General features: G+C 47.0%; 2 protein-coding genes and 1 non-coding gene across 5 annotated transcripts in view; 1 reads left to right on the top strand and 2 right to left on the bottom strand.

Annotated features, from left to right (window-relative positions):
- The window catches only part of PFKFB1 (6-phosphofructo-2-kinase/fructose-2,6-biphosphatase 1), a 52,186-nt gene extending 39,442 nt beyond the window's left edge, over positions 1-12,744 (top strand). For all 3 annotated transcript variants that reach the window (XM_053667593.1, XM_053667598.1, XM_037153668.2), the window contains exons 10-14: positions 1,166-1,270; positions 4,276-4,405; positions 7,082-7,144; positions 8,209-8,273; positions 8,623-12,744. In XM_053667593.1, coding sequence (XP_053523568.1) covers positions 1,166-1,270; positions 4,276-4,405; positions 7,082-7,144; positions 8,209-8,273; positions 8,623-8,682 — 423 coding nt within the window. In that variant the 3' untranslated portion in view covers positions 8,683-12,744. The remainder of the gene's footprint in view (positions 1-1,165; positions 1,271-4,275; positions 4,406-7,081; positions 7,145-8,208; positions 8,274-8,622) is intronic.
- LOC119055470 (trophinin) lies at positions 10,553-19,678 on the bottom strand. The gene is given in 14 exon segments (XM_037153667.2): positions 10,553-11,020; positions 11,022-11,584; positions 11,587-11,995; positions 11,997-12,176; positions 12,973-13,087; positions 13,628-13,690; positions 14,112-14,154; positions 14,246-14,325; positions 15,028-15,119; positions 15,643-15,722; positions 15,975-16,038; positions 16,935-17,009; positions 18,408-18,501; positions 19,601-19,678. Coding segments are annotated over 13 exon segments (2,277 nt in total). The 5' UTR covers positions 18,453-18,501; positions 19,601-19,678.
- Positions 13,318-13,446, bottom strand: LOC119055539 (small nucleolar RNA SNORA11). Its single transcript, XR_005083713.1, has one exon. It is a non-coding gene; the product is annotated as a small nucleolar RNA SNORA11 (small nucleolar RNA).
- Positions 19,679-20,409: the final 731 nt, after the last annotated feature.

The following is a 20,409-nucleotide window of genomic DNA, read 5'->3' as shown; positions in this document are numbered from 1 at the left end:
TTCTCAGTGGACTCAGAGCTCTCATATGCTCTTGAGGAACAATCTCTGGCTCCCGATTTCTTCTTTGGGTGAGGAGAGTGTATCTCCCCTGGGTCCACTCAAATCAATAGGGATTTACTAATCTTTGCCTTCTGAGATCTCCATAGATAGCTGTTTCTTTATCTGCCAGAGATCCTAGAGCAGAGGCATGCGCAGGAAGGATGAGAAATGTTATAAAATGGGAGAACCCTGCTGTGGATGCACAAACCTGCATACACAGTCACAGACACACACTCCATGTATGGTTACAGTCACAGACATGCACTTCACACACACATGGACTCAATAATCAGATACAGGCCATCTCTCAGACACATCTACCAATAACACCTACACTATATGCATGCACACATACACATTTACAGACACACCTAAAGATACATATAGACACATTCACAATCACCATAGACACATGCTGTCTTTGCATATTTCTACATCACATGAACACATAGAGGCATACCATAGACAAATACACAGTACAGACACACAGCCTCAAGCATATTTTACCACAAATTCACACAAACCTCAGACATAGGCACACATATGGTCACACATATACACTAGAAACATAACCAGGGACATACAGATTCACAAATACACATGCCACAGATACAGAGACACACATGGAAAGACATACCATAGAAACAACCATGCAGGCACATTGTCAGATGCTCAGACACCCTGTACACAAACAATTACACAAGTACACCACATATAATGAGATAAATACACAAACACAAATCATTGGTCCCTCAACATACCACAGGTATACACCATAAACATGCTGCATCCACACATGCAAAGTCACAAATCCTTAAGCCCAAATATTGATAGAAATCCATACATATATGTAAAATGTACACCTACAAACATATTAGGACAATCACATGACACATTACAGAGACTTACCGTATACTCATCCTGAACACACCTATACACATGCTCTCACTCTCACATCTGCACAGCCACACACCTTGTGCACACACACTCAGCAGGCACAAACCCAGAGCTGTGTTCACAGAAACCTAGGTGCTACTGTTCTACCATCGTTTTGCCTCAAAACTATGCTAAAGGCTGTGTGGATCTCACTTTGTGAATATTTTTGTCTCCAAATAACTTTTCTCAGGGTGTGTGTGAGGAGATGACCTATGAAGAAATTCAGGAACATTACCCTGAAGAATTTGCACTAAGGGACCAAGATAAATATCGATACCGCTATCCCAAGGGAGAGGTAAGGTTTGAAGGATGGGCTGATTCATAGAACTCCTCCCCAATGTCTCCATTCCAACGGTTAGGTTCCATAGTTTCCTAGATTGCTTTAGAAACAAGATAAAGCATATTTTTCAGTAACTGCCATCTCACAAGGCACATAATTATCTGGCCCTTGGATGTCTCAGATTCTTGCCTATAGGCAAGAGATTCCTGTTTTAAAAGCTACATATTTGCCTGCTTATTTCCTCTCTGCTTTTAGGAGGACTCACTTTATTGTAGACTTTGTCTCTAGTATCCTTTCACTAAAGGAACTTAAAATAGTTAAACATACTCTAATTTCCTGACATTTTATTGTCAAGTTGTCTAAAGCGCCAGCCTTTCTGGGCAGTGGGTTAGAAGCCAAATGAGCAATGGCTAAAATTTTAACCTACTTCTTTGGCACCACATGAACCAGACCTGATGGTCCCCTATCCCCATTTGAGGTAAATCCTCATTGCTTTCTACCCAGCCTCCATTTAGACAGTTCTATATTTTAGAGTATTTATTCATTGTATTCCATTTCTGATACAAATTCTTGGGAAGAATTATCAGAAAGGGTGGATATCAGAGAAGATAAAACAATTGATATCCAGTGTGAAAGCATTTTCACATTTTTATCTTCATCCTTAGAAATTACATTATAGCCCTGGTTGGTGTGGTTTGGTGGATTGAGTACTGGACTGTGAACTGAAAGGTTGCTGGTTTGATTCCCAGTCGGGGCACATGCCTGGGTTGGGAGCCAGGTCCTCAATAGGGGACACACAGGAGGCAACAACACATTGATGTTCCTCTCCCTTTTTTCCTTCCCTTCCCCTCTCTCTAAAAATAAATAAAAATAAAATATTTTTTAGAAAAGGTCTTGATCTGGGCTCAGTCCTAGATGATATTCTGGGTATAAAATTGTAGTTTGATGGTTGTTTTCTCTCAGTACCTTGAAGATATTATCTCTACTGTTTTCTACCATCTAATGTGGCTAAGAAGTCTCTTATCAGTCTAATTGATGTTCCTTTTCTCTTGGCTGTTTTCAGGGTCTTTGTATCTTTATTGCTTTTAAGTTGTTTTCTGACATGTCTAATTATTAATTTATTTTCATTTATCTTGCTTGGGTTGGGATCCTGATCTGTATATTGAGAGTCTTCATCAGTTCTAGAAAAACTCTTAGACATTATATCTTTAACTATTCTTCTCTCACATGGTTCTGTATTATCTCCTTCTGGAAATGCAATTAAATGCATTAGTCCTGTCTCTGTTCTTAAGGTCTACTTTTTTTTTCTTATTTTTTATCTCTTTGCTGCAACTGGAGTAATTTCTTCATCTCTGTCTTCCAAATTCCTATTTCTTAAGTTGTATCTAAACTGTTTACTCCATTCATTTTTTCAATTTTGATGGATATGTTTTGTGTCTACAATTCTATTTAGTTTTGTTTCAAATCTACATCATTTATTTGGTAGCAGCTCATTTCTTCTTTACAATTTTTTACTCCCTCTTTTATTTATTTAAAAATTTTAAAGATATTTGTTTTATATTTTGCATTATTTATCTTAAAATTTTAAGGTTCCCTTCTTGGGGTTTTTTTCTGCTTATTTTCACTCAAGATAGTTTATTTTTCTTGCATACTACGTGATCTTCAGTTTGGCAATAATTTAACTGTGGGAATCCCATGCAATGTGAGTTGAGAGAGTCCAGATAAAATTTCTATTTGCTTTTTCCAAACTCTTCTGGGTGCTAACAAATGGAAATCACTTCTTATTAAAATCTCAACTTAACATTTTCTAAAACACATGGAGAGTGTAATGCTCAACCACAAACCCACTGGAGGGTAGATTTGTGGTTGTACATTCTTACAGGAAGCATTTCCTAATTTTTTGTACTAAGAGTCAAGCAGACACAGATACATGTTCTTATTGTTTCTCTTTGCCTATATATACTCTTTTTCAGTTTATACTTTTATTGTGGATGTAGTCCTCTGAGATTCTCAGGTTTATTTGAGAATTTCAGTTGCAACTCTCTAACTTGTGCATACCTAAGGCCTTGTCTCCTGTCTCTATAAGGTTTTAAAAACTCAAGTGTCTTGTACAGCATGATTGATAAGTGCCCTCAGGGTAGTTGTAGCTTCCACACCCACTTATCACTCCTTCCCCCCAAGGTTTTATTCATTTTGGAAGCCTATATTTATTGATTTTATTTTTTGTTTCTTATTGTATTTTTCTGTTACCATTTACTCCCCTTATACCCCCTTCCTCCCACAATCACCACTCTGTTGTCCATATCCATGAGTCCTTTTTCCATTCTGCTCAATTGCTTTACACCCTAATCTCCCCATAGGTGTCATCTGCTCTCTATCTATGAGTCTGCCTCTGTTTTGCTTATTAGTTCAGTTCATTAGATTCCACATGTGAGTGAAATGCTATGGTATTTGTCTTTCTCTGACTGGCTTAGTTCACATAGCATAATGTTCTCCAGGTCCATCCATACTGTCACAAAGGGTAAAACTTTCTTCTTTTCTACAGCCAAGTAGTATTCCATTGTGTAAACATCCCATTGTTGTTTTATCCACTCATCTAGTGATGGACACTTGGGGTGCTTCTATATCCTGGCAATTATAAATAATGCTGCAATGAACATAGGGGTGCTTATGTTCTTTCAAATTAGTGTTTTGGTGGAACTCTATGATGATTCCTTTTTTTTTCTTGAAAAGTTGGCAGTACAGGCATTTATTTTATCTAGCTTTTATAGGAATTTTTGTAGTGGGAAGTTTTATTATTGTTATTGATACCTAGTTGAATATATTGATTTCTCCTCCCATTCAATAGATGACAAACCAAGACCCTAAGAATGTAGTGAGTTGCCTAAGGTCATACTGCTGAGTCAACAACTGAACTGGCACCACAAACAAGTTTTCCTGATTCCTAGTCTAGAGTTCCTCTCCTATGGACAAATATGCCTCATGTCCCTATCTTACTCAAGTATTTTTCTTATTTTTAGTCCTATGAGGATCTGGTTCAGCGTCTGGAGCCAGTTATAATGGAGCTAGAACGGCAGGAAAATGTACTGGTGATCTGTCACCAGGCTGTCATGCGGTGCCTGCTAGCCTACTTCCTGGATAAGACCTCAGGTACCACTGTTCTCTCTGTTCCTGGCATGGGGAGTTGGGTGTGATTTGAAACCCTGATACTAGCAAGTGGTGGTTTATGTCTTAGTAGTTAAGAACACAGTATTTAGGATAAAGATGCTTGAGCTCAAGCTCTTGCTCTATCACATACTAGCTTTGGCAAATTACTTTAACCTCTGACCTCAATTTCCTCATCTGTAAAATGGGGAGAATAATGATAAAGTTTGAATAAATCAACATTTGTAAACAACTTAGAACAGTTCATGACACATAGCACAGGCTACATACATGTTATCTGCTATTATTATTATTATTATTATTATTATTACCAATCTGAGCTAATGTCTTCAAAGCCAGCCTTTACACTCTACCTCAATCTGGAAAAGCTGAGGCAGTATTTTTCTGAAGCATGCTGTCATCAGGTGGTAATGGACCTTTTGTGGCCTCATGATTCTGATTACAGGTTTCTATATTTGCTGTAGAGGTGATTTCAAGATAGTGTTTTCATTTTTAAAAATTTAAATGATTGTTTCTTTTCTAAAAAATATCTAAACATTATAATTTACAGAGTATTTATGCATTGACTACATATACTGAATCACAAACTAGGGCAGATGGCCTGGCAAGGGACTGTTGTGTCACCCTCAGGTGTGAGATTACACTTGTGATGTGGATGCTACAGTATTAGCATCTCCAGGACACTGTGAGGGTGTGTGAGGACAGAGCAAAGCTATATTTGAAGTGAACAGTGTTTGAGGATTTGCATCATTTCTATATTGTTAGTTTCAAAATCAAGGACACTTGTAATATGGAGTCATCCAGAATTGGAACCCAAGGAACTTGAGAACTTGACATTGGACAAATCATTTCCTCTAACAGGCCCATACTCCCCTCACTGGAAAAAAGTGATGGGGGCTGGGGTAGGAGAGTCCTTGTGTTACCAGATTTCTGATATTGTCCACATATCTACTGCTTGGTGTTCTCTTTGAGACTGAGGTGAGCGCTGTAACCCAGCTGTGCAGATGAGGAGAGAGAGGCTCTGAGAGGTGAAGTGCCTGACTCTACCTAGGTCATGAGCCTCGGAAGGACTGACAGGGACATTGATCCCAGATAAATTCTAGATGCGTTCCCCACCCTCAGATATGCATGGAGTGTGTCAGCAGCAGGTGCGTGCCCTGTTTGCACACTCCTTTACCCACCTCCTACCTGCTTCCATGCGCGGGCCACACCAGCTGCTCACAGCTGCCCTGGGAGCTGAGCCAGGCAGGCTGAGCGCATGCTCCTACCCCTGTTACCCAGGTGAGGAAACTGAGGCCCAGAGACATGAGGTGGCTAAGAGTGCTGGTCCACTGGACCACAGAGCTGGGGCGCCCTCAGAGTAGCCTAGTCCAATCCCATGCTGTGAGAGGTGGGACCTCGAAGGGCCAGAGAGAGAAAAGGCAGGGCCAGGCCACTTGCGCAGGCGGTGGCAGAGCGGGGTCAGAGGCCTCAGGCAAAGTGGGGTCCCTACCGTGAGTCTGTTCTGCCCCGCCCTGTGCGGCAGGAGGAACAGTAACGCCCGCAGAGTATCAGCGAGGTGGGAAGGAGACAGTGCACCAGAGTGTGAGGCCCAGGGCCTGACGGAGATGGTGACAAAGATGAGGAGGCGGAGCAGGATGGATGCCCAGGAAAGTGCCGACACAGTTGTCTCCGGGGCCTGGGAGGGCATCGGCAGGGCCCTAACCTGTGTAGGAGGCACCTCGGGGCCGGGAAGCCATGAGCCGAGCGGTTCTGGCTTCCCGAAGGGAGATGGGGAGTGGTACGGGCAGTGTGGGAGGGCGGGCCACTGGGTGTCATGAGAGAGTGCTGAGTGCGGGGGTGTCACCCCCAAGACACCGTGCGGGAGCCCCTGGGGGCAGGGGCAGCGGCCTGCAGTGGGCGGAGCACATATCTGAACTCAGAGGGTTCTGGGTGCCAGGCCCGGCGCTGCCTCTTCCCAGCTCTGTGCCTCAGAGTGAGTGTCCTGACTCTCGGAGCCTCCCTTTCCTCATCTGGGCACTGGGCCCCATCATCCTGTCCCCGCGGGGATGTCGGGTGACAACATGTAGGAGGCCCATAGAAGAAAGGGCAAGGGAATACTCGCAAAAATGTATGCATCATAGTCAATGACTGGACACGAGGGAACTGAGGAATGCTTGTGGGTCGACAAGAGCCAGAGGAGTCAGAGGGCACAGGCCCAGCCGGGGGCGAATGCTGTGGAGCTGCCCGGGGACCAGCACACCTGCTCCGAGGGCCTCCTGCACCGCAGGTTCTCAGGAAACGCGTGGGGAGAGGCCATGTGGGCCTCTGTGGCCCGGGAGCCCGTGGAAGGCGCGGGGCTGGGGCGGGGCTGGGGGGAGGTGGGAGGCCTGCCTTGTTGTCCAGGTTGCCCTGTGGCTGAGGACGTAGGCCACCTCCAAGGTGACCAGCCTGGCCGTCCTGGGGGACCCACAGTCTGGCTGCATTCCCCAGGGCCCTCCGGCCTCCTCCCTGCTCTCTTCCTCCCTGCCCACCCTGCAGGGTGCAAGGCAGTGGACCCCTGGGGGGACAACCATGGAGAAAGGGTGTGGACAAGGGAAAGTGCTGAAAACCTGTAAGCCTGGGAACTTGGTGATCTCCCCAGCACCCTGTCCCTGATTATCACCTTCTCTTCCTTTCCAGATGAGCTGCCATATCTCAAGTGCCCTCTGCACACAGTGTTCAAACTCACACCTGTGGCTTATGGTAAGAGCCTCCACCTTCAACTGGGAAAAGGCATTACAGGCCATAAGGATGCCTCTAGTGCATACCATTTGCTCAGTAGTCATGGTGGAGGTTTCTTGGGTGGGGAGTTGGCTGCTAGTAGAGGTAGGACTGGTGGTGGCAAGATGAGAATGAGGAAAACTGGGATGGCCTCTAGCCCCACCTTCCTCTGTCTCTTCGAGAGCACTGAGCACAGAGCACCAAGCTTTAGCTGGGGTGGGATATCCCCAAACAAGACCAGAGGAACAAGTGTATGTTGGGGCCAGATTTAAGATTGGGCTTAAAGGCTAGCTGGGCACTTTAGATTCTCTCTTGTGGCATTAGTTAGCTGTGAATTGTTCATGGGCAGGGAAGGGACAGTCTCAGATCTCTTCTGGACTGTGTACAGGGCAGCTGGTGTACTGAAGGTGAGTAGAGTGGAGTAGAGTGCCCGGAGTAGAGTGCAATCCAGAGATGAAGTTTTACAGAGGGGGTTTCCGCAGGCATTGGGCCTCCTCTGCCAGCCCCAGGCCCCAGTGATACCACCTTCCTCTTTCTTCAGGCTCCCCCAAACTCCTTTGTAACATTCCACACCTTGGATGTTGCCATAACCATTGTCCTCTAAATAAACTTTACCTGGGACTGATGGTCCCAAGGCAGTGGCCCCAGGACTCTCCCACAACTTCACCACCTGACTCACCTTGGAGGACTCACAGAGCTCCGTCATTATATACATTAAATTGCTGTCTCACAACCCACAAGAGTTGGGGGGGGGCCCAGAGATGATCTTTTTTCATCTTCCCATTGACAGTTGAGCAATGGAGGCTCAGAGAATGCTGAGACTATTAGGGGAAGAGCTGGGAGGCCTTCCCATGGGCTGCCTCTTAGGCCTGGTGTTGTCCCCACACATCACGGAGCTGGTCCAAACTCCCACCCCACAGGGAAGTCACAACTGCACACAGTGTGGAGCGGGGGGTGTGGGTGGTGATGGAGGTGGTCAGGGATGACACCTCAGGGAAGACCTGTGCTTTCCTTGGGGGTTTATGGATGGATGGGTTCTTTTTGAGGCTGCAAACTGGAGTCCATCTACCTGAATGTGGAGGCTGTAAACACACACCGGGAGAAGCCTGAGGTAAGTGAGAGACTCTGTGGTTAAGTGGACATATGGCAAAAGCACCCTCCCGCAGTGAAAGGCCACCCCAGTTCCACAGACATTGGGTGTTTCACACCATCAAGTAGGCAGCCAGCGCCCAGAAATGCTGGAATCACAGTCCAGACTTGGAGGCACGACGGAGATGCAGGGCTAGAGCAGCCCCTGCCAAAAGGCCCCAGGCTGAGATTCCCCAGGACTGGCCTGGGAAAAAGGTCAGAATCCGGGCTCAGCTGGAAGAGAGCATAGCAGTGAGGACAGCAGACCAGGAACGGGTTGGGGCTCCACACTGCTGTCTCCTTCCTATTAATGTTGGGCTTTCTCCTCTCAGAATGTGGACATCAACCGAGAACGTGAGGAAGCCCTGGATACTGTTCCTGCCCACTACTGAGTCCTCCCCAGGAGTCCAAACTACCTCTTTCCTCACTGTCTTACACCTTTAGAAGCTTCTATCCTTATTCTTCTTCTACACTGAGAGGACCTTGGATTTGGCCTCACTGAGAGAGTCCTGCTTTCAGTGAAGATGCCCTCAGCATTTCTAGAACAGGTCTTGATTTCTAGGTACAACCAAGGAGCTGTCTAGCTCTGGATGAAACGTTTTATCTTAATTTGTATTCTCTGATCAATGAAAACTTCTCTTGCTGCCTTTTAGAGGGGGCAGATGGCCATTGTGAGGCTTCTGTCACAGGATCTTGTTGAGATCCTGACCCTGTGAAGTGGCTCGGTGGAGATGTGGAATGGGAGAGAGCTTCCTGGCAGAAAGAGGTCTGAGGTAGCATCTCCAAAAGTGAGGTAGGAGATAGATTTCTGTAACTGCTTATTAGCCTTGTTCTTTGGTGGGAGGTATGGCTGGGGGCATGACACCATCATCCCTATACTCAGAGAAGCTGTACTTGGACCACTGTACTCCTCTCTTCTCCAATTCTTGCTGACATTATGAGTGTTATCATTGTCCACATAAATAATCCAAACAATACTTTGGCCTCCCAGCCCCCCTCAACTTCACTGATTACCCATTACATGAACATTGACATCATGTAGACTTCTCCCCAGTCTGACTTCTTAAATACTACTGTCTGACCACTGACCTCTAGTCTTTACAACTTCCTGTGTCATCCACAGGATCCCTAGCAGCATGCCTCCTACACAGCAGGCATGCACATAGTATGTGCTGAAAAAAACACTCGTTCTCTCACTGCATTTATCCCTTTGCCCTTCCATCACAGCCACCAGTAACCCAAACCTTGTATAACCCACATTGCTTTTTTTTGGGTTGCTGATCACTGCTTGAAGAAAATCTCCATTGATCTGCTTCCACAGCCACCCTTAAATCCTGTTCAAAGTCAGGGTCTTTGGCTTTGAAAATCCACCCTCTATTTTCTGGCACTCTATTGCATCCCACCTTCTCAGGGATGCACTACTTCAGTCAATTCCTGACTATTCCTTTTCTACCTGCTGTCCTTCTCTATTGGCTCGTGCCCCCATGGTCTATAAAACGTGGTAGGGTCTCTTTCCTATCCTAATAAAACCCTCCCTTGTTTCTGTGTCCACTTCTAATGACCTCTCTCCTCCTCCCTCCATTCTTACAGAAACATCTCAAAATGAATCTATAATTACTATCCAGAACCTGCTCCCTCTGCATTCTGTTCCAGGCCTTCCACCTTCACATCTTTGCTTTAAGCTATTATTCCCTTTCTGCCATGCTTTGCCCAGGTCTCTATCCCATTGAAGTCATACTTGCCTTTTAGCCCACCTTCTCTCAAGAGCTATGCTGATCTTTAGCTCCTCTGTGTACCCATAATATCACTCACAACAACCTAAGAACAATTAAAAAAAACTCCAATTCATTTTGCAAATTTAATGTAACTCTGATACCAAATATGACAGCACACAAAAAGCAAACAATAAAGCAGGATTGGCAACCAAATTTTTTCTATAGCATGCCAACTTCAGCTGATTGGTAGTATTTGCTTAGACTGCTGGGTGAACAAAGATTTCAAGGATGTACCTTGGCTCCACGAGAAGGAAGGACTGCTGCAACTCATTAATGGTATCTGTAAACATGGGAAATAAACCTGAAAACAAAACACCAAAAAGGAACATATTTTAAGTACCAAATACACTGTTTTCTCATACTTCTTTATTGTCCTCATCTCCCCACCCTGCCCTCCCACCTTGGAGATTCTTATAACATCTCCCACCACTTATATTAATACCCATGATCCTTAGCTGTGGAAATGCTGTAATTACCTGAAACCTCTCTAGCCATAGGAGAAACTACAGGCACCAAGGCTGATGACTCCAACACCAAAGACAGCACCGTTGCTCAGTCCACCGCTGAAGCCAGCACTGCTGTTCAGTGCACCACTGAAGCCAACGATAAAACTGGGTCCACCGTTGAAGCCAATGCTGGTGCTGGAACCACTGCCAAAGCCAATGATGATACTCAGTCCTTCATTAAAGCTGGTATTAGGCCTACCACCACAGCCATCACTGATGTTGAGACTACCACTAAAGCCAGCCCTGGTGCCAAATATGCTGCTAAAACCAGCATTGGTGCCCAGTCCACCACCAAAGTCATCATTGGAGATCAGTCCACCACTGAAGCCAGCACAGGTGCTTAGTCCACCACCAAATCCAGTGTCAGTACTTAACCCATTGCCAAAGTTAAAACCCACACTGGTGCTAAGCCCATTAACAAAACTAGCACTGGTAGCTCCACTAAATAAAGCAGGTGCTGATGCCAGGAGGGCCACCAAAGCATAGACTGGTGTTAGAAACATTGTCAAAGCAGAGGCTGGTGCTGGGACCTCCACCAAAGCCAATGCTGGTGCTAGGAGCAAAGCCAGTGGTGGAGCTAAGTGCTCCACTGAAGTCAGCACTAGTACTGAACACACCACCAAAGCCAGAGTTCATGGTGGGTGCACTACTAAAGCTGTTGCTAGTGCTGACAGCACTGCTGAAACCAGCACTAGTGTTGAGTGCACCACCAAAGTCAACCCAGGTGCTGACTGTACCACCAAAGCTACCACAAGTACTGGGAGAGCCACTGAAGCAGATGTTGGTGCTTAGTATGCCACCAAAGTCAGCAATGGTACTGGAAGAGCCACTGAAGGAGACACTGGTGCTGAGTATGCTATCAAAACCAGCGCTGGTACTAGGAGAACCACCAAAGCAGACACTACCAGGGAATGTGCCACCAAAGCTGGCACCAGAGCTGGGAGGGCCACCAAAGCAGATTCTGGTACTGAGTGTGCCACCAAAGCCAGTGCTGGTACTAAGTATGCCACTAAGAGTGCACTGGTGCTGGGTGCACTGCCAAAGCTGGCACTGGTAATGAATGCACCACTGAAACCAGCAGTGGGGATCAGTGTGCCTCCAAACCCAGAGCTGACTCCACCACTGAAACTGGTCCTGCCACAAAAGCTAACACTGGCTCTACCACTGAAATTGGAGCAGGTGCTGGGTGTGCCACCAAAACTAATGCCACTTTTGTCACCAAAGCCACCAATGGGACTGCGTGCACCACTGAAGCTAATACTAGCACCATTGTGTAAGTTAGCTCTGGTGATAGTTCCTCTGCTGAAGTTGATGTTGGTGCTGGCATATGCATTTTCTTGGGCTCTAGCCTCAGTTTCAAATGAAAATGTGCTCCAGGACTGAGCATCATTGCCTAACTCTTCCTTTGTTAGGTACTGTTAGGTAGTCTATATCCATGTCATCCCAATTCCTGGGCCCAGCCACAGCTTCCTCTCCAATTCCCACTTGAGCTCTTGCCTCAGCCCTGCCCTCAGACTCAGCCACAGCCACAGCTGCAGCCTGGACCTCCATCTCCACTGCCTCCCGGTACTGAGCAGCCCAGTCCTTGGGGCCTTTCTTCTGCACCTGAAATGGGAGTGATAATCATTATAAGGAAAATAACATTATAATGATGTAGTAAGTACATATTATGGGATTTGTATCAAACCAATAGCAGTATATTTTAAATTTTTTAGTTTCTGGGGCTCTATTATGATGGGTTAGTCTTGAGATCCAATTTCAGCTCTAGTAACTTAGGTGCTGGGTGACCTTGGATAAGTTACTTAACCTCAAGGAGCCCATCTTCATCTGTAATATGGGAAATGATAAGAGAGTACATATATATTGTGGATTAAATGTTGTGTCCCTCTCCCAAATTGGTATGTGGAAGCACCACCCCTCAATATGACTGTTTTTAGAGATGGGGCCTTTATGGACGTGAAATGAAATGAAGTCATAATGGTGGGATTCTGATCCAATGGGATTAGTGTCCCCAAAAGAACAGATTCTCTTCCCACCATGTGAGGACATAGCAAGAAGGCATCCATCTGCCAGCCAGGCAAGATGCTTCACCAGAAACTGACACTGCTAGAGCCTGATCTGGGACTTCCAGCCTCCAAGACTATGAAAAAATAAATTTCTGTTGTTTAAGCCACCCCGTCTATTGTGTTATGACATTCTGAACATACTAATACAAAATATGAAGAATGAATGAAATAAAGTAAACTTTATGTTGAGCAGCATCCTGGGACAAAATGAACTTCCACATATTTATATATGAACTGCAGGCTGCACTGTACGTGCCCATCCCTGTACATAACTTGCCCTAATAAGGGGTAATCCCTACCTTTAATATACCAAGTCAGGGCAGGCGTCCTATTACCTTGCAGGCAAACTCCAGAACTTTCATCTTGCTGGTCTCATGGTAGAAGCACAAACCCCAGAAGAACTCATATTCAGGTGGGCTGCTGTTGGGGACCCTCTTGTACTCCAGGTACCTTGGAAAGGAAATGAAACTTCATTCTAAACAAACAAATCTGTTGTCAAACCACTGGATACCAGTGGCAACCTCCTTCAAACAAATACTAAACTAGCTCCTGGAGAAAGACTTCCAACACCCTCCTTCCTCAGATTCACTTCCAAACACAATTCATGGTCTTGGCCTCTAATATGAAGCCATTTCCCATTGGCTATGTGCCAGGCAGTCACTTGGTACTGCAGGGGAGGCATGTATAGGGCATGATGTCACAGGAAGGCCAAAGTATCCTGCCACCTGTGAGGAGTAAACCCAAGTTCCTGTTGGGTGTGTTGTAAACAGAGGAGCCATTCTTCAGGCACCCTGCTCTGAGCACACCCTGAAATAAAGCCCTTGTGTTTGCTCTGGCTCAGCCCTTGGAATGGTTACCCATGGGAATTGTGGACAGGATGCCAAAACCTGTAAAGCTAGTGTAAGGAAAGGGCTTATCAAGCACTTTTTGAACAAGACCAACATACCCAGAACACTTAAGGGACTGATAATGCCCCAAACCACCACTTACTTCTGCTTCACAAACTCGTCTGTGATGAGTTTCCTCACTTCCCCAAAGAGCAAGTGCCTCACCCTGACAAGGGGAGAAATAATCCATGAATAGAGATCAGAACTTCTCAGATGAGGGCAGAGGCATTTCCTAACATGGAAGAGAACTTTCTAGCACACGTGGCTATCTTAATGAAACCAGAAAAGTAGTAAACACATACATGGTCACTAGAAGCAGGCAGCTGAAGCCAAATGGCTCTTTGTCAGGGATGCCTCTGAGTGTCTATCTTATATCCCATCTTAGAATAGAAAGGGGACATAAAGAAGAGAGGAAGCTGGGAGTTCAGGACCATTTCCCCATCCACCCAGCTAAGAGCCATGGGTCCTCTATCCAGTCCAGCGCCCCAGCCCACTCCACCAGACCACCAGGCTGATGCAATCCTGGGACCATCCTCTCTTGCCAAAGGACAACACGGACAGCAAGCGCTGAGAGAGCCCAATCATACCCAGGGCGCAGCCCCAACTTGTGCAGCACCTCCCAGATGACAGCTGCAAGGGGGGCAGAGGAGATAGGGACAGAAAGTGAACACGTGAAGTTCCAACAGTGGCTGCCCATTCAGCTGCATGCCCAGCCACTCACCCTCACTGGACCGATTTCCATTCATGAAGATGATGCTAAGAAGCACCATGAGGAGACCCAGCTTTGGGGAGTCCTTGGTTCTAGGGGAACAATAGGACAAAGAGGTTTATGCCCCTCAGCCATCTGCAGAAAACACACCAGCCAGCTCACTAGGCTAGCCTCTCCCAGGTTCCTCAAGTATAGGACAGTTCTGCCCAGTCTATGTTCCCAGCTCTATGTGAACTTGGGCAAGACACTTACACTCAGTCTCCTACTCAGCAAAATGGGAGAATCACATCCTCCCCTCCCCAGGTCGCCAAAGAGGATGGAAGAAATCCTAGCAACCTGGCATGACTCAGGCACTCAGTCAGTATGAGTCCCTTCTTTCTCTCCCAGAACCCTCAGCCACGAGAGAATTCTGGGCACAGCCCGCTGGTGATCCTGCCCATTGAGCATCATGAGCCACCCACTCCAGAAAGCCCTCCCTTGAGAACCACTCCCCCAAGGCCAGCAGGAAGGGACAAGCAAGGACAGGTCTGCTTTCCTGGGAAGCTTCCCGACAGACAACCTGACAGCAGGAATGCCCCATCCCAGGCTCCTACACCCTTCAGTCAATCATAACCAGGCACCACGTTTGTGTGGGAGCTAGGCACCACAACTACATGTGGGAGCTAGAACAGGGGCTGTTCAGGTCCTGTCTTTCCTGACTCGCCAAGAGGGTATGGGGAGAGAGGACAGAGATGGGGGAGTACCAGGGACAAAAGCAGAAGCCTTCCTCCCACCCCAGCCCTTCCCCAGCTTACGTTCCCAGGATGCCTGCGGAGGATTCCTGAATGCTGATGAGAATATACACACTACTCTGCTTATCAATTTCCTTCAGATTGACTTGAAACATCTGCCAAGTAAAAGAATAACCTGTGAGATTATGAAAGTCAGCCTCTGTAATGAGCTTCCTGAGCACCCAACAGCTTCCTGAGTACCTAGGGTGTGTGTGTGTGTATGTGAAATCAGTGAAATAATGCACATGAAGTACTTATCTATGAGGCCAGCACACCGCAAACAGGCAACAAATGTGCTATTATAATCAACACCAACCTTGTAATTAGTGGGAATGTAGGCAGACAGAGAATGGGGAATGGAAGGAAGAGGTGAGCATCTGAAATGCATTCCAGGGCATGTCCAGAAGCAGACAGAAGCCAGCACTAAGTTGGGTGGCTTAAGTCTTAGCTGTGCCCTTACCACTGACTTGTTGTGTGACTCTTGGAAAGTCTGTGCACCTTCCCTAGCCACCATCTGCTCATCTGCATAGTGAAAGGGCAGAAGGTGTGAATCTCTGTGGTCCCCACAGAAGGGACATTTTACACCTTTGTTCAGTTCAAGGCTTTGCCATCGTGCCCATCTCCCGGGTCTACCTTCACCTTTTCCAGAGTGCAGCTTGCTCGTTCAGTGATCTCTGGGAAATATTCATCATATTCTTGGATGATATCCTTCAGCATGTCTGCAGGAGGGGAGAGATGGAAGCAACTGGGCTTAGATGGGGCGAGAGAGCAGCAGCCCTATGCTAGCCCTCTGGGGTCAGTGTAGTCTGAGTCTTAAACTGTGTTCAGAGGGAGATGCCATTAATACAGTGTGAGGAGAGTAGGGGAAGGCATATGAGAAAAAAACTAAGCCACAAAGGTAAACTATTACCCCCAAGCCATGATGGAGAGGGGAATGGAGAGCACAGAGAAGACAGTTGGTATTATTCTACCTGAGTGCTTGATGGGGATCCTTGTCTGGTCCTTAACCAATAGATATTTCACCAACTTATTTGCCTGGGAGAAAAAGAATACATGTGGAAATCTCAATATGTTTTCAGAAAACTTGGAAGAATGACAGAGAAGAGAGAAGGCAAAGAAAAGACCGAGCAGCATAGGAGTCTTAACCTTTCTTGCAAAATGGCCACATCTCGGGTGGGTAGAGACCTCTGGCCCCAAGGGATCCACCTGTATTTATGGCCATCTCTCTCATTCCCATACACATGCTTGAACTGCATCATCAGAAAGAAGGAAGGTCCAGAGTCACTAGGTGAAAGAGATGCCTCTGTCTCCTTACCCTGGCTCCTCCTGAAAGTCCCCTAAACCCTCCCTTTACTGGGTCCTGACTTTACTTTTGGCCACCCTGAGTCATTGAGGTGTCTTTCACCATCTTCCAGGCAGGAAATTCATTTCCTTGCTAGGAAAGGAGCAACCCAAAGGCAGGGCTTGGAGTTCCTCTTCTTCTTTTGGCCACCACTAACTCTGCTAGCTGTACCCTTGGACAAGTCTCTTCTTCTCTCTGTGACTCAATTTTCTTAGCTGTAAAACTGGGACCTGTGATCCCTAGCTGGCAGGTGTTATTTTCAAAACATAAAAACATAGCCTGTGTGACTGTACCCAACACAAAGCCTGGCACATGGTAACTACTATGTAAATTAAATATACACTGCATTATACCCAGGTTGTAGCTAAGTGTATGGATGTCTTATTTCCCCACCAATCTGTGAAATGCCAGGGAGCAGGAACCATGATACATCACATTCTTCTAAGCATCTCTCACAGCCTATCTGAAGACAAGGACTGTCTCAGAGTAAAAACGCTCAGTAAAATTTTACAGAATAAATGAACAAACTCGGAGGATAGGAATAAAAAACCAAATGCAAATTTAAGGGTGGTGTTATCAGACATCTCACCTTTTGGTTCCTCTTGCCCTGGGTTCTGGTTGTGGGCTCCAGACTCAGCTGAGCCAGGTAGTCATCTGCCAGGGCCTGGACAGCAGCAGCAACCTGAGTCTCAAGGGTACTTATGTTGGTCTGAGAGCTGGCCATCTTGGCCTAGGCTCCTTGGCCAACAATTTGAATCTGGATTTCAGCTGCCCAGGCCTTGGTGGCAGCCTTCTAATCCCTAGGCTCTCTCTGGACTGAGAGGGTGGCTGTTAGGGCTTGGTTTGTGACCATTTGAATGACAGGTTGGGCCTCAGGGATCTTATAGGCCAAGTTTATGCCATTATTGGCAGCCGTCTTTCCTTTGGACTTTTTTGGTCAGACAGCTGCTGCTGAGGTCTCAACCTGCCTGATATCTCTCTCAGTGGTGTTTGGGGCCCCTAGGAGCTTGGTGTCAGTATTCTTGCCTTTAACAGTTGCCTTCTTGGCTTTGGGGGCTTTCTTAGTTTGAGTGGAGGCTGCTGTGGCCTGGGTACATTGATAATTGGACCTCGGGTGGTAGTTGCATGGGTGCAGTTTGAAGCCAGTGAGATCTCAGTGGCACTATATATGGCTGTACTGGTGGCCTTCTTAGCCTTTGAAGCTTTCTTAGGCTTGGTGAAGGCCTGGGAATTTGCTGACTCACTGGCAAATGTAGTCTGGACAGTCTGTTGGATGACTGGTAGGTTTAGGGCCTTCAAGGGTGACTTGATCTATGTAGTGACACTCTCACTGCCAGTTGGAGATTGGGGCCTTCGGGCTGCCTTAGGAGTAACTCTCTTTGTCTTGTTGGCTTTCTTAAGCTGAGCGGTGACTGAAGAAGCCAGAATATTGGCTGCCTCTATGGTAGCTGAAACCTGCTTGATCTGGGGTTGATTGGCAGTTTTAAAGTCTGAAAAGGTATTTTAGGCTTGTTGATGGTAATCGCATTGGCAGATGGGAGTGGAGGGGCAGCAGGTATTGTCTTAGTAATAGCCTCCTTTTAAGCCCCCTTTTAGGCCTTCTTGGCCTTGCTTTTCTTAGGCCAGTTGGCCAGTGGTGGGCCCATAGCCAGGGGGTCCTTTGTTGCAGCCAAGTGGGTATGCATCAGCAAGACACTGTCCTCTTCAGTGGTCTCAGGCTGTACATCTGGAGGGAACTGAAGCCCCAAGCTCCCAGGGGGAGGCAGAGTGCCCTATACACTTATGATTACGACCTGCTCATCCATCTGACCTCCCTACAGCCCACCCCTTTCCATGAAGTTCTTCCCTTTGTCTCGGTAGTGATTGAAGGGAAGGGTGAGGGAACAGGGAGAGAGCAAAAGAAGACTCATAATATATTTATTTTCTGCTCTTCCTCCACCGTGCAAGGAAGGACTGAACAAGCTAGGCAGAAAATTATGCCACTAGAGTGGTAGGGGACTCGAAGCAAGAAGTGAACTCAAGATGGGGCAGCTGGCCTGGCAAGAATGCAGAGAAGCCTCACCTGGAACAGGGGCATCCTATAACCGTAGTTATTTCTCCTATCCATTTTTCTGGGAAGCCAAGTAACAGCTGAACCTGAGGGGAAGCGGTCTGAGCTAGGGGAAAATGAGAGGGAGGGGAAGATTCATCAGACTTTCTGAATTAGGGAGAAACCTCATCTAACCTTGGGCCAAAACACTTCAACTACTGGGTTCTCATACCTAGAAACCCAGACTATCTGGTTTCTAAACTCTACCTCCTCCTGCTTCGAAGAAACCACAAGACAGTTCTACCAACCCGCTCCTTTACCCTACACAAATCTTCTACCGCAACTCAATACTGCGCATGCGCAACGTTCAGAGCCTCGCCCATCCCCGGACCTCAATGCGCAAGCGGCTTTGGTGAACTACTCTGTTCTACCACCTCTATCCCACACGCTCCACCCCCTTCAACATCTCAGCTCACTCCAACACCGGCCCCCTCCCACCGCTCTGCAGCACCTCTCCGCACTTCCCCTTCATTTTAATATGCCTCCTCCCTCTGCTCTGCAGTAAATCCCTGCACAGCCCCTTCCCCAAAAGCAATCGCCCAGGGACCAGTCCCAACCTTTCTGCAACACGGATACCTCACCCACAAAGCTAAAGGTATTACGCGTTTGTGTGTTCCTTGTTCCCCAAATCTACCAGGTTCTGTCCCTTCCCTTTTCAAACCAGAACCTACTGCGTATTAGCCCCTCTTTTCGCCCGTCTGACCCGGCTCCTTGCAGTTGTTCAAATGTTCAAAAGGCATTCTGCCTCATCCTTTCTCCAAGTTCTCAACCCTACTTTCTGGCCCAAATCATCGTGACATCTTTTTTTCTCCAGGCTTAAGGATTCCTGTCATCGCTTATCTCCCTCCATAATGGGGTTCTGCTCTGTCCCTTCTACCGCCTGAATTATTTCTTGATCTCTCCTTTCTGCAATACCAAATAAGTCTGTATCCATCCTTTCTGTTGCCCATATCTTTCCATACAGTGGCCCAAAGGAAATTCTGCCTCCTAATTTCTCCCTTGCGAACCGGATCCCGACACCTCTAAACCCAACCACTTAGATGCTGTTAGCTCCCAAACGCCTAGCGGGTTTTCTTCCAAACTTAGGGGTGTGAGGAATCAAGCTGGTCAAAGCTGCTGACCGGAGGGCGCCACGGTTTACACTAAAGCTGGGCATCTTAGCTCACCTCGTCCTCTTGGGTCCAGAAGGCGTCTGCTCTCTCCAAGCCTCTCCTTAGGTCTAAGCCTGTCCACTCCCCCTCCCCAGCCGGAAGTGGTCCTGCCTCATTCCGCCTCCAGAGGGGTCTTCGTCCCTGCCTGTCAACCTCCTTCCTGCTCCCTGCTCCCACCTTTCCGTTCTCCTCCATATGGTCTCTTTTGTGCTTACTACCTCTTATTCAGCAATCAGTCCCTCTTATTTTCCGGTTGAAGCGTCTGTCCCCCCACCGTGCATCCCCGTTCCTATTTGATTCCTCTGGGCTCCCACACAAACCCTACTCTAATGTGCCTGTTTCCTGTCTGCTCCAGCCCACTCCATTCTCACAGAGGCTCTCACAGTCATATTTCAAAGCGCAAAGCTGGCCATACCTACAGTCTCCAAGGGATCTCTGGGCCTTGAGACTTAAATGCAAGCTGCGTCGCCTATTGTTCAAGGCCTTCCACAGTCGGCCCTTGCCAGTCTCTCAGAGGCCTTGGTCACAGTCCATGACTTTACCATTCCCCAAACGTGTTCTGCCTTGTGCCAATGCCACACCTTTGCTCAAGCTGTTCCTCTACCTGCAGTGTCTTTGTTCCCCACTCCAGCCCCCCATGCCTTCCTCTAAAAGGCCTGCCCTCCTCAAAGGTCTAGTTCAAAGGCTGCTTTCTCCAAGAAACCTTCTCAGGTCACCCCAAGTTAATTAGTCTTTTCTTGCCCCTTACTTTGTTGCATGGTTCTGTCAGAGTGCTTGACAAACTGGGCGAGAGCTCTCTGTTTACTGGTTTATTCTCTGTCCTC

Source organism: Artibeus jamaicensis, unplaced genomic scaffold, assembly GCF_021234435.1.
Source record: "Artibeus jamaicensis isolate MK-2021 breed Jamaican fruit bat unplaced genomic scaffold, CSHL_Jam_final contig_1410, whole genome shotgun sequence".
Lineage (NCBI taxonomy): Eukaryota > Metazoa > Chordata > Mammalia > Chiroptera > Phyllostomidae > Artibeus > Artibeus jamaicensis.
The sequence above is the reverse complement of the archived record's forward strand: the minus strand, read 5'-3'. Positions and strand labels throughout refer to the sequence as shown.